The sequence below is a fragment of the Peromyscus maniculatus genome, chromosome 5 (assembly GCF_049852395.1).
Source record: "Peromyscus maniculatus bairdii isolate BWxNUB_F1_BW_parent chromosome 5, HU_Pman_BW_mat_3.1, whole genome shotgun sequence".
NCBI lineage: Eukaryota > Metazoa > Chordata > Mammalia > Rodentia > Cricetidae > Peromyscus > Peromyscus maniculatus.
The window spans coordinates 136,521,950-136,535,932 of NC_134856.1; the positions used below are offsets into that span (position 1 = coordinate 136,521,950).

At 45.5% G+C, this 13,983-nt stretch overlaps 1 protein-coding gene across 6 annotated transcripts in view; it reads left to right on the top strand.

The window, feature by feature from the left end:
* Positions 1-2,721: 2,721 nt before the first annotated feature.
* The window catches only part of Ddx46 (DEAD-box helicase 46), a 52,654-nt gene continuing 41,392 nt past the window's right edge, over positions 2,722-13,983 (top strand). For 3 of the 6 annotated variants that reach the window (XR_013051668.1, XM_006976774.4, XM_006976775.4), the window contains exons 1-3: positions 2,722-3,024; positions 7,634-7,822; positions 9,874-10,017. Coding sequence is in view for 4 of the 6 variants with exons in the window: in XM_006976774.4 (XP_006976836.1) it covers positions 3,008-3,024; positions 7,634-7,822; positions 9,874-10,017 (350 nt within the window). In the remaining 2 variants the exon portion in view is untranslated. The remainder of the gene's footprint in view (positions 3,025-7,633; positions 7,823-9,873; positions 10,018-13,983) is intronic. The other 3 variants (XM_006976776.4, XM_076573421.1, XR_013051669.1) reach the window with 2 other exon arrangements.

Genomic DNA, 13,983 nt, shown 5'->3' on the forward strand with positions numbered 1-13,983 from the left:
GAGCCGAAGCTGATGGCTCACATCATATTTTAAAATTATTTTTTATAGCTGAGCAGTGGTGGCGCACGCCTTTAACCCCAGCACTTGGGAGGCAGAGCCAGGCAGATCTCTGTGAGTTTGTGGCCAGCCTGGTCTACAGAGCAAGATTCAGGATAGGCTCTAAACTACACAGAGAAACCCTGTCTCGAAAAACAAACAAAAAATTTTTTTAATTTAATTTTTTTGTATATGAGTATTTTGCCTGCACTTACGCATGTACACCACATGCTGCCTGGTGTCCTTTGAAATCAGAAAGTGGTGTTGGATTCCCTGGCACGGTAGTTATGGATGTTTGTAAACCATCATGTAATGTTGGGAATTGAACTAAGTCTTCTGCAAGAGCAACAAATGCTCTTGACCAGTGAACCATCTGTAGCCCCAGGGCACACATCTTGAACTATAAGCACAAAGCAGAGCAAAGTGGGAATTGTCTTAGGGTTTCTATTGCTGCAAGGAAACACCAGGACCAAAAAGCAAGTTGGGAGAAAAGGGTTTATTCAGCTTATACTTCCACATTAGTGTTTATCACCAAAGAAAATCAGGACAGGGGCTCAAGCAGGGCAGGAATCTAGAGGCAGGAGCTGATGTAGAGACCATAGAGGGGTGCTGCTTACTGGCTTGCTTCACATGGCTTACTCAGTCTGCTTTCTCACAGAACCCAGGACCACCAGCCCAGGATGGCACCACCCACAATAGGCTGAGCCCTCCCCCATTTGTTGTGGGATAATCTTTTTGTACACTGTGAAAATGTGTCTTTGCCAAGGTGCCTTCTGATTTAAAGAGCCAAATGGCCAATAGCAGGACTTCCAGGCACAGAGAGGACTCTGGGAAGAAGAGAATCAGAGAGGCTACCCGAACACAAAAGGAGTCTCTCACACAGAATGGAACAGAGGTAAAAGCCACATGGTAGAAGATAGATTATAAGAGCTAGTTAGGAACAAGCCTAAGCTATAGGCTGAGCTTTCATAATAAGTCTCTGTATCATTATTTGGCAGCTGGCTGGCGGGACAGAGAAAGACTCATTGTACCCATTGATCACTAAGAAAATGCCTTACAGCTGGATATTATGGAGGGATTTTTCAGTTGAAGGTCCCTCCTCTCTCATGACTCTAGCTTATGTCAAGTTGACATAAAACCAGCCAGTACAGGAATGATGTAAATCTTTGGCCCCATGACATACTTTCTCCAGCAAGTCTACAGCTCCTAAGCTGCCCCAACACCACCTGGGGATCAAGTATTCACTGCCTGAGACTGGAGGGACATTTCATCAAATCACCAAGCAAGCTGGGACTAACTGGCTTTCCTGACCCTGTTTCCTTTCATCAAAAACTCTTCATCCCAGATCTACTGCTCCCATATCCTCCTTGTTGGGAGATATTTGATCACACTGTGAACCCTGAGTGTGTATTTGTGTTGATTAAATAAAATTAACCTTGGGTTGTAGTTGAAGTTTTCCTGGTCCTGCCTGGCCCACTGTCAGGACAAATCTCTCCCACTCCCGTCCCCCAAGTAAACACACAGAGACTTATACTACTTATAAACTGTATGGCCTCCTTGTCCCACCTACACTAACCTTCCTGCCTGGCTACTGGCTGATCAGCATTTTATGTATCAATCAATCATCGCAACATACATTTACAGCATACAGGACATCCCACAACATTGGGTTAGGAGGTTGAGTTAGCAACTAGTTGACAGATAGTAATCAGAGAGCATCAGAGGGCATCTGAGAGAGATAGAGAAACACAGGAAATAATAGGGAGAAATCTGGAGTGGCAAAGCTTTTTCTGGTTTGGCAGAGTGGAAGCACGATCTTTTGGAGCAGCAAGGAGAGAGGGTTAGCTAGTTGCTGCTCAGCCTCTCTGAGTCGGCAGGTTTTCACCCCAGCCTTTGAATCTCGAGTCCTATTTATAAATAGAATGATAGAGATATAGTTAAGGCTACCTTTAGCGGCATCCACAGGGCCAGTGCCTGTGGGAACGGAATTCCTGACAGACCGGTAACTATGGAGTCGCAATTGCCACTGTGCCGAAGTTAAAATAACACCTCCTCACCTCGTACCAGAATCCACAAACACTCTTCCAAATTAGGAGTGGTCTTCTGTCCTCTCCCTCAGCTTATATGCAGTTGATCAGTTCATGTTTTGCATAAATATCCTGGAGATTCTGATCACTTTTCTGCCTCTAGTGTTTAAGACACTAGTCTTAGGTTCCACTTTTTGCCCTCTTTTTTTTTTTTTTTTTTTTTTTTTTTAAAGATTTATTTATTATGTATACAGAAGAGGTTGTGAGCCACCATGTGGTTGCTGGGAATTGAACTCAGGACCTCTGGAAGAGCAGTCAGTGCTCTTAACCTCTGAGCTATCTCTCCAGCCCTCTGCCCTCCTCTTTTTTTTTTTTTTTTTTTTTGAGACACATTTAAATTCTGTTTTCCAAGCTGCCCTCTAACCTCTGGGCTCAAGTGATCCTTCTGCCTCAGCCTCCCAAGTTGTTGAAACTGCGAGATGATACATATGGTCCGTTTTCCTATTCACACTATTTCCAAGCAACCCGTGTGACCACCTGTCACATCAGTGTAGAGGGCTCTCAAGGCTAAAGACAGTGGTTTCTGGCGGGATTGACCTGGCTGAGGTCCCACTCCAGTGCACCAACCAACCCTGGGGATTCCGCGGGAAAAGCAGCCAGGGCCATTCCAGGTGAAACCCGTGCCGCTCGGCCTCCAGGCGCTGGGAGGCGCTGTGGGGAATCAGTCACTTCCTTCCGCCTGCTCTTTCCTTCCGCGCCCGGCGCCAGCACATCCTGTTTTCGTTGGCCGCGCTCTGATGGCGGTCACTGCTGGACCTGTGGCCACTTCGTAGTGCCGGTCCTCACTCGGCAGGCACCGTGAGGGCTCGGTGCCCCCCTCCTTTGTCCTCTTGACAAGCCTGCGCATCGTTCCTCAGGGCGCAGAACTTCTGGCGGCCGGCAGCATGGGCCGGGAGTCTCGGTGAGTCCGCGGGCGACCGGCTTCTTGGGCTCCGAGGGGAGCGGGTGGCGGTGGCGGCGCGGCGGGTGTGGGGTGGCCCCACGGGTGGTCGTGAGGAGCCGGTCACCTCGGCTGCGAGGTTGCGCTGCGGCGCGCAGGGCCGCAGAGACTCCCCTGTGCTCGCAGCAGCCGGGTCGAGCCCCGAACCGAAGGAGCCTTCCGCAGCTCAGCCTCCCGCCCCTCAGCCTCCCGCCGCTCAGCCTCCCGCCGCTCAGCCTCCCGCCGCTCAGCCTCCCGCCGCTCAGCCTCCCGCCGCTCAGCCCTCCGCAGCTCAGCCTCCCGCAGCTCAGCCTCCCGCAGCTCAGCCTCCCGCCGCTCAGCCCTCCGCAGCTCAGCCCGTCCTCTCCCCCCACCCCGAGCCTGCAGCCTCATCACCTCCGTCAGCCCAGCTCCCAGCTCACTCCCTATCGCTTCGCCTTTGCCGTGTTGCTTACGGCCACTCTAGTTTACTTTCGTGCGCGCGTGGTCTTCCTAAGTCCTTTAAAAGCGTGTGGGCAGACGTTTTTACCGCACCTGCAGTATGTGTGCGGCTCACTCTTACTGGGTTGTAGTAAACACTTGTTTCATGGACATTTACTTCGCAGATAGATTCCGCATTACTTTGTTACCTGCTGCTTGTCTTTTTGAAACCGTTCACATGCGCGCCTTATTATAACTATATTTGTAATTATACGGTGTTTTCAAAACTTTAGGATGTTGATAACAGGTTGAAGACCTTGAGTTATTATTATTATCTTGCAACTGTGTAGCCGGTGTGAAAGATACTATGGTTCACTATCTAGCGAGAATGAGAATTTGCATTGCTTTTAATGCTAATAGCACTCACTTTACCGGGTTATAACTTAGCTTCAGCAACATGAGCAATGTGTGAGTGGAGCATCTTGAAAGTTTGTAGATAGAAAAGCCTGTAGTGCCATCCGGATAAAAGGAAAGGGTATACCCCCTTGACTACAGTCAGTTCTTTTGACTGACTATCTTTTAAGTTTCCCGAAGGCATTGTTCTTCATCTGGGTACTTAGACCAGAGATCTGGAAACAATATTTGATTCTTTCTCTCCCAACTGCTCACTTATTTTTATTTTTTTCTGAAACAGGGTTTCTCTGTGTAGCTTTGCGCCTTTCCTGGATCTCGCTCTGTAGACCAGGCTGGCCTCAAACTCACAGAGATCCGCCTGGCTCTGCCTCCTGAGTACTGGGATTAAAGGCGTGCGCCACCACCACTGCCCGGCCCAACTGCTCATCTCTAGTTAGATTCTGCACTATTTACCCGTTCCTGATCTCTGACTTAATTAAGGCCCTTAATGTTCATTGCCCAGACTGTTTCAAATTGTTTCCTTCCTGAATTGCCTTTCTTGATCTTGCTGTTACAGTTATTATATTTGTATTGCTGGAACCAATAGTTTGAAGAGTGACACTTCAGAAATAACGATAAGAACCTGCCATTTTTGGCCTTAGTTTCCATTGGATCCTATTACTTTAAAGATGAAATTCAAACTCCTTAGACCTTTTTTAAGAAGGTCCACTTCACCCATTTTACCGTCACACTCTTCTCTTTATGCTGTGCTTGGCTGATGTTCTTGATTTGTTCAGGGAACAGTGAAAGACTCAGAGGTGAGAAAGAGCAGGATATTTGAAAAACAGCCTCAAAGCTCAGGTTTTTTTTTCTTTTCTTTCTTTTGTTTGTTTTTTCGAGACTTTTGGGGTTTCTCTGTGTAGCTTTGCGCCTTTCCTGGAACTTAATCTGTAGCCCAGGCTGGCCTCGAACTCAGAGATCCGCCTGGCTCTCTGCCTCCCGAGTGCTGGGATTAAAGGCGTGCGCCACCACCGCTCGGCTAAAGCTCAGTTTTTGTCCTTATGGAGCATTCATGAAGGATTGAAGAGAAGTAGAAGGAGGTAGATCCTGAAAAGGCCCAGAAAGTGAATGGATTGTTGATTCCTGTAAATAGCAGCTCTGTGGTGGTGGTGAGGAAGGCTGCTGTGTATTGATCTGAGGGCCTCACACATGCTAAGCGTGGACCACTCAGCCTGCTCCCCCAGCACAGCCTCAGTTCTCTGCCTATTCTAGTCAGATGTGAAGACATCCAGCGCTTCTTTGTGCCCTCACACTTGACATTTAATTCATCCTTAAATGGAGTCAGTGCTAGGCTAGCCTCTTGTTTTTTGTTTTCCTTGCAGATCTTGATATTTCTCAACACTTACACTTGCTCTTCTCACCTAAGCTGTCACTGTCTCTTAACCTGGATGGTTGCTTTAGTTTCTTAATTTTTTTCTGTTTTTCTAGACACAGTTTCTCTGTGTAATCTTGGATGTCCTGGAGCTCGATCTGTCAACCAGGCTGGTCTCAAATTCACTGACATCTGCCTGCCTCTGCCTTCCAAGCGGCACTGGGTTTAAAGGTGTGCATTACCACCACCTGGCTTAAAATTTTTTTTTTAACATTTTTTAATTACTTATGTACATTGATGTTCTGCCTGGATGTATGTCTGTATGAATATGTCAGATCCCCTGGGACTGGAGACAGTTGTAAGCTTACCATGTGGGAACTGGGAATTGAATCCCGGGTCCTTTGTAGGAGTGGCCAGTGCTCTTAACTGCTGAGCCATCTCTCCAGCCCTGGTTGCTTTAGTTTCATATTTTTCCTCCTACTGTTGCCTCCTTTGTTTAATTTGTTCTTTGCTTAGCAACAAAATAATGCTTTCATTTTTACACACACACACACACACACACACACACACACACACACACATACACACACACACACACACACACACACATACACACACACACACACACACACACACACACACGATCTCTTAGTCAAGGCTGGCTTTGAACTGCTAGTCTAACTGCCTTCACCTCTTGAGTGCTGGCATTACATGCCTGGCTCTAAGTGATACTTTAAAACAGTCATAAGGGTGTGTCACTCGTTGTTTAACAATCTTTCAGTAGCCTTTTCTTTTTCTTTTTCTTTTTTTAAGATTTATTTATTTTTATGTGTATTGGTGTTTTGCCCGCATGTGTGTCCCTGGAATTGGAGATGTGAGCTGCCATGTGGGTGTTGGAAATTGAACCCGGGTCTGGAAGAGCAGGCAGTGCTCTTAACCACTGAGCCATCTCTCCAGCCCCAGCCTTTTCTGTTTTTATTATCTATTTTCTTGTAAGAAAATGTATTCATGGAGCTGGAGAGATGGCTCAGTGGTTGAAAGCACCTGCTCTTTCAGAGGACCTGGGTTCAATTTCTAGCATCCACGTGGCTCACAGCTGCCTGTAACTCCAGTTCTAGGGGATCTGATACCCTTTTCTGGTTGCGTAGGTACCAGATTATGAGGCATGTATATGTATGAGGCACATACATATACTCAGGCATATGCATATATGCATAAATAAATTAATTAAAAGTATGCAGTTAGAGGCTGGAGTATGCTGGTCTTAAACTGCTTGAAGTAAGTGATCTTTCCTTAGCTTTAGTAGCTGGCACTGCAGGGGTCTGCCACCATGGGTGGCCTAGTAGCTTTTCATCTTACTTTTACGGAGTAAAAGATGTAGTCTTTGTAAGAGCCCCTAATCTCTCCATGTTTGACTGCTCTTTATGTCACTGATCTTGTCCCATGGCACTCCCTTGAGTCTTTTCTTTTCCTTCCTCTTCCTTTGCGACAGTCTCACTGTGTAGTCCTGGCTGGCCTGGAACTAACTCTGCTAGCTTCTGCCTCCTGCATGCTGGGGTTAAGTTGTGTGTGCCCACTCCTGGTGTACTCTCTTACCTTGTTTAACTGTATTCCTTGCTGCTGTCCCTTCGTGTGCCCGTCCAGATTCCTCCCCATGCGTTTACTCTTGTGCCCTTTGCCTGGAAGGTCTCTGTATGTCCACATGGTTCCTGCTTTTATTTTCTTCAAGGGTCTCAAAAAAATAATGTCACTTTATTAATGAGCTTTGCTAGTTGTCTGATATAAAATGTCAAACTTCCCATTTGCTCTCTTTTTTTCTGAGCTGGTTGTCTCCCGTCCAGTACTTGACCCATTGTGCGTTTCTTCATTTGCCTATGAGCTCTTCCTTTACCAGATATAAGCTGTCCTCTGCTTTTGACTGCTGAGCCATCACACCAGTCCTTTTTTTTTTGGTTTTTCAAGACAGGGTTTCTCTGTGTAGCTTTGCGTCTTTCCTGGAACTCACTCTGTAGCCCAGGCTGGCCTCGAACTCACAGCGATCCGCCTGCCTCTGCTTTAATCCCGATGCTGGGATTAAAGGTGTGTGCTGCCGCCGCCGCCGCCGCCGCCGCCGCCGCCGCCGCCGCCCAGGAATGCCAGTCCTTTTGACAGGGTTTTGCTTTGTAGTCCAAGCCTCAATTCCTGACCTCAAACCCATGGGGATCCTCAGGCCTCAGCCTCCCAAGTCCTGTGCACGAGTCACCATGTGTGGCGTCCTTTCCAGTCTTCCCCTGGACATGTACTGTAGCCATAGTTCATTTTCTCCTTCTAATTAAACGTGTTTAAATTGCTGAGTTTTTTTCCCCCACATAGAAATAAAATACAAGCTGCTTGCTAAGCTTAATCTTTGATTTGGTACTATTCTAGCCACTACCGCAAACGATCGGCATCGCGAGGACGTTCTGGAAGTCGGTCTAGGAGCCGCTCACCCTCTGACAAAAGAAGTAAACGTGGAGATGACAGACGTTCTAGGAGTAGAGAGAGAGATCGAAGGAGAGAGAGGTCTCGGAGTAGGGACAAAAGAAGATCACGGTCAAGGGACAGGAAGCGCCTGAGGTAAGACATTTATCTCTGAAGAACCAGTCATCTTGGGGCCTCTTACTAGATAAATTGGGCCTCTCCAAAGGTGCTCTGGTGTGGAATTTAGTGGCCCATTTGTGGGCCTCCTGCTTCCCCATTGTTTGATTAGACACAGACTTTGTCTTAAGCAATATTTTTAAGCTTAGAAATTTAGATTGTATTTTCTGAAATCCAGAGAGAACCCTTGAAGTCCTGAGAAAGACAGAAATAAGATAATGTTTTGTTTATGGAGGTTTTATTTGATTCTGCTGGAGAGGCTGACCATTGTGTTGAGAGTACAGTGGGAAGAAACAGAGGAAGAGACCTCTTTGCTGTTTGTTTTAAGCTACTTAAATGGCTGTTCTTACATTTAAACTGAAAAACATTTGTGACCTTTTATTTTACATTACTTACGTATTATTGACACTGACGTCAATAGTTACAACCCTCCTTGGAGTGAAGTGTCTTTAAAAACAGTTTTCAAAACCAGGAAAGCAAGACATAGTTAGACTATAACTAGCTCTGTAGACCGGGCTGACCTGGAACTCACAGAGATCCGTCTTGCCTCTGCCTCCCCAGTGCTGGGGTAAAGGTTGCATGCCACCATTATTCATTTCTCTGTTTAAAGTGTTCCGTCTTTGGGTAGTAGAAGCCCCTTAGGTTCCTTGGTCGTTCTGACATTTGATAACTCCCTTGCATGTTGATGTGACAAGACAGGTTGGAAGGTGAGAATACTTTGGTATTTATTAATACCCAGTATTCTAGACAGACGAAGCATTTTGACTAGTTCAGTTTCATATTCAGTGTCCATGGACAGTTTCCCACAGTTCAGTCAAGTATGTGTTAAGTGAATTGATCGTTTAACATTTTGATCTTTGAGTTTTGTTTTGTTTTTGAGACAGGGTTTCTCTGTATAGCTTTGGAACCTGTCCTAGAACTGGCTCTGTAGATTGGGCTGGCTTCAAACTCACAGAGATCCGCCTGCCTCTGCCCCTGAGTGCTGGGATCAAAGGTTTGTCCCATCACCACCTGGCGATCTTTGAGTTTTTATATAAAAATAAAATTGTAAGACTTTTGGATCAAGGATTTTGAGGCTGAGCATAGTTGTATTCATCTTTAGTCTGAGCACTAGGGAGTCAGAGGCAGGTGGATCTCTTGTGTTCCAAGCCAGTGAGACTCAAAAAAAGAAAAAAAAAAAAATTGAGAGTATATAGTGAATTTTCCATGTTTTCTAGAGGACGGAAGTGGGATGCATGGGGTTGGGGGTGTCTGCCCTTTGTCATGTAACTAGTGGCTCACAGGAAGAATATTGCCTCCTAATCTTCAGATTTGGTCTTGTAGCTCAGGTTTGCGCATCTCCTTACTTGGGTTCCCCCACATCTGGGATTAGGGTTTTGCACAGCTCAGGGAGTGTTCCAGTGCTGCTCTGCAGCCCCAGGCGTGGGCTGTTTGTGAGAACTGGCTTTGGTGCTATCGGTGGTAGATTTAAAGTATGGATTGTTACAACTTGTTATGTTAGCAGACATCGTTAGGGAACGTGGATAGTCACGCTTCCATTGATGTTCGTAAGAACTGGATTTACCTGTGTCCAGTTTAGCTGAATTGGTAGCTAATTAAGAATGCTATCTATTGGTGAAATTATTAAGGCCACTCCACGTAGTCATAAGGGAGGTTTATTTTGTGGGGTAACTTACAAGTGAAGGGATAGGTAACAGGGTCTGGGAAAGGTGTAGCGCAGTCTGGTGGTGTTCTCTGGGGAACTCTGCTCGGTCTACCTCCAGTGTCTGGAGTCCAGGAATCAAGAGAGCCAGCGCATCCCGATCTCTGGTCTTCAGGGCCCTCAGGGTCCTCTCAGCCCCACCTTGTAGGCATGACAGTTACCGAAGCCTCAATGGGGGTTGGAACTTCCAGATCAAAGCTGGAATGGCTACCCACTACAGCTACCTCTAATAATGATCCTAACTTTAAGAAACTTTTTATTGCGGGACAGTCATAATCGGAAATAATAACTCCCTTTGGCCACAAAATAAATGAACTCTCCTGTTCAGGCGTTCCAGAAGTAGAGAACGAGACAGAAGCCGAGAGAGAAGAAGATCTCGGAGCCGAGATAGAAGGCGCTCAAGGAGTAGAAGCCGGGGTCGGCGATCCCGGTCCTCCAGTCCTGGCAGCAAAAGCAAGAAGGCTGAGAACAGGTAACCCTGTCATTGACCACGTCTGCTGTCCAGTTCATACTCATCAGGAATTAGAGTTTGAATCTCGCTGTGAACTGTTGCCAGAACATTTATTTATTGGGTTATGGGGCTTATAATTCAGTTGGAGAATAGCAAATTCTACTGGTTTTAAACTCTACACTGTACTCTTATTTTGTGTATATTATTAATGGTATATAAGAACTTTTGTAACCATCTTTGTGGGAATTCAGTGTCTTTTGTGGAGGCAGTGATGATTATTGAAGTGGGCATGGTATTCAGTTCCGTCAGTTCCTGTTCCTTTGAGATTGTTTTCTTAGATGGTTAAGATATTTCTTAATAATGTATGTGTACCTGTGTAGGTATGTGTTCATGAGTGTAGGTGCCAAAGGAGGCAGGAAGGCTTCAGATCCTCCTCAGAGCTGGAGTTACAAGTGGTTGTGAGCCACCTGCTGGGGGTGCTGGGAATGGAACTCCTTTGCAAGAGCAGTGAGTGGACTTAACCACTGCAAGCTCATGGTGTACCTTATTGAATTGCTGTTTGGAAAGTGTGGCCTTTGCTTGTGTAAATTAAATGTGTATATTTCTTGTGATGCTGGTAACACTCAGGTGAAATGCCTCCTGTCAGATCGTGTGCTTGCTCTTCCCAGTCTCCTGTCACCGTCACTGCCTCTTCTCAGCAGCCAAGAACGTGGATGTGTTGACTTTTACTTGTTTCCCCTTCCTGTTATTGTTACTTCTCCCATATTGGTTGTTTTACTTTTTTTTTTTTTTTTTTGGTTTTCTGGAACTCACTTGGTAGCCCAGGCTGGCCTCGAACTCATGGAGATCCACCTGCCTCTGCCTCCCGAGTGCTGGGATTAAAGGCGTGCGCCATCACCGCCCGGCTGGTTGTTTTACTTTTTAAGTTGTACTTTTTTTTTTTTTTTTTTAAAAGGTTTATTTATTTATTATGTATACAGTGTTCTGCCTGCATGTCAGAAGAGGGCACCAGATCTCATTACAGATGGTTGTGAGCCACCATGTGGGTGCTGGGAATTGAACTCAGGACCTCTGGAAGAGCAGCCAGTGCTCTTAACCTCTGAGCCATCTCTCTAGCCCTTAAGTTGTACTTTTATTTTACCAAGGCCACTGTAATACTGTTGGGATTTCTTGAAATAAAAAAATAAACCTTAGTCCTAGTACTTAGGCAGAGGCAGGGGGTTCTCTCTGTTTGAGATCAGTCTGGTCTACATAAAGTTCCAGGACAATCAGGGCTCTGTAGAGAGAGCCTGTCTCAACAAAAAAAACAAAACAAATCAAAAAAAGGAAAAGAAAAGAAAGTGAAATGGAGGACTTCTAGAATACTGAATTTTGTCTCTATGTGGATGTCTTACCTGCATGTATGTCTGTACAGTGTGTGCACATCTGGTGCCCATGGATATCAGAAGAGGGTGCAGGATCCCTTAAAAGGGAACCACGGATGATTGTGAACCAACATATGGGTATTGGGATTCAAACCAGAGTCCTAGAAGAGCAGTTGGTGCTTTCAGCCGCTGAGCCATCTCTCTAGCCCCTGTTTTATCTCTTGACCTTGGTTATGGGAGTGTGGATATCTATTTTATAATGATTTCAAATTAATATTCCATTCTCTTGTCCTAACTTTTTGTTTGTTTGTTTTTTGAGACAGGGTTTCTTCTCTTTGTACTTTTGGTACCTGTCCTGCATCTCACTCTGTAGACCAGGCTAGCCTCGAACTCACAGAGATCCGCCTGGCTTTGCTTCCTGAGTGCTGGGGTTAAAGGCATGCACTGCCACTGCCTGGCCTAGCTTATTTTTTATTTATTGAGGTAGGATCTTGCTATGCAGTCCTGGTTGGCCTGGTTGAAAAGTATTATTTCATTTTCTTAGCATTTTGTCTCGCTGGGTGAAGCCACTACTGACTTTTCTTTATTGTTTTGCCACCTATGTGTACATCTTAGCTTACTTGGTTTTTAACTTCATATGAATGGAGTTCTGTGTTCTTTGTTTAGCACTGTTTGTGATGTGTCTGTGTTGCTTCTGTTTGTAGTCGAATGTTTTTCTCCCATCCACCAGTTTCCAAATAACCACTCAGAGGCTTAATATTACTTATAAATGCTTGGCCGATAGCTTAGGCGTGTTACTAACTAGCTCTTACACTTAAATTAAGCCATAATTCTTATCTATGTTTAGCCACATGGTCTTGGTTTCTTTTCTTAGTACGGCGTTCTCATCTTGCTTCTCTGTGTTTGCCTGAAACTCTCTGATTCTGCCCCTCCTCTTCCCAGAATTTCCTAGTCTGGCTCTCACACTCAATCTCTTCCTGCCCAGCTGTTGGCCAATCACCTTTTTATTAGCAGTGAGAGTAATACATATTCATGGTGTACAAAAAGATTGTTCCACAGCATCTGTCAGTAATTGTTTTGTTCCCGAATAGTGTTCTGTGGGATCACTGTATCAGAACTTCCTGTTCTACTGAAGTGGATGTGTGGCTAGGCTCTGAGTGCCTTGAGCTCTTTTTTCTTATTTCCTTTTTCTAGAATGTTGGCATCAAACCCCAAACCTTGTGCTTTATAGGCAGGTGTTTTGGGCCTGAGCTAAAGCTATGGCCTATGGCTTTTTTTTTTTTTTTTTGGTTTTTCGAGACAGGGTTTCTCTGTGTAGCTTTGCGCCTTTCCTGGAGCTCACTTGGTAGCCCAGGCTGGCCTCGAACTCACAGAGATCCGCCTGCCTCTGCCTCCCGAGTGCTGGGATTAAAGGCGTGCGCCACCACCGCCCGGCGGCCTATGGCTTTTTAAACAGGGTCTTGGTATGTGTACCTCAGACTGGCCCTGAATTCCTGACCTCCTCCTGCAGCCCCCTGAATGCTGGTGAGTATCCCTGTGTCCTACTGCCCTAGCATACCTGCATGTGAGCTTTCGTAGAAATAGATATGGAAGTGAAACTGCTTGCCCATTGACACGGCTCTGCTTTTAACTAGGTCATGGCAAATTGCTTTACAGAGAGTTTGTATTTCTACCCCACCACTAGAGTGAGAAATCTCTTGCTTCACCCTTTTTACATTGTCTAGAATTGCCAGTCTTATATATATGTTTCTGTCAGTTGATCAGATAGATATTTAATAATAGTCTGGTTTTTTTTTTTTTTTTTGCTTTTAAGAATTGGAAAGAAGCCGGGTGGTGGTGGCGCATGCCTTTAATCCCAGCACTCTGAAGGCAGAGGCAGGCGGGTTTCTGTGAGTTCGAGGTCCTCCTGGGCTACAGAATGAGTTCCAGAAAAGGCGCAAAGCTACACAGAGAAACCCTGTTTCGGGGGGAAAAAAAAGAACTGGAAAGAAGTTCATTACAGAGAGAAACTAAATACTCAAGTGTTGATTGTGGGTTAGGTGTCATAAGCTTTTTTTTTTTTTTTTTTTTTTTTTTTTGAGGGTCTTGTGCTTGCTAGGCAAGTGCTCTACCACTGAACTAAATCCCCAGCCCAACATATGCTTTTAATCCCCATGCTCAGGAGGCAGAGGCAGGTGGATCTTTGAGTTCAAGGCCAGCCTGGTCTACAGAGGGAGTTCCAAGACAGCCAGGGCTACACAGAGAAACCTGTCTCAAAAAGCCAAAAAACAAACCACTCACCCCACACAAAAAAAAATTGATTGTGGGCTTCTCAAGAGAGAGATTCCTTATTGTGGCTTTAATGTGCAAGTTTCTGATTGCTATTGAGATTGGATATTTCTTGCATCTTTATTGGCCATTTCATTTCTTTTCTGAAGTTCATGTTTATATCTTTTTTTTTTTTTTTTTTTTTTTTTTTTTTTTTTTTTTTTGGTTTTTCGAGACAGGGTTTCTCTGTATAGCTTTGCGCCTTTCCTGGAACTCACTTGGTAGCCCAGGCTGGCCTCGAACTCACAGAGATCCGCCTGCCTCTGCCTCCCGAGTGCTGGGATTAAAGGCGTGCGCCACCACCTCCCGGCTTATA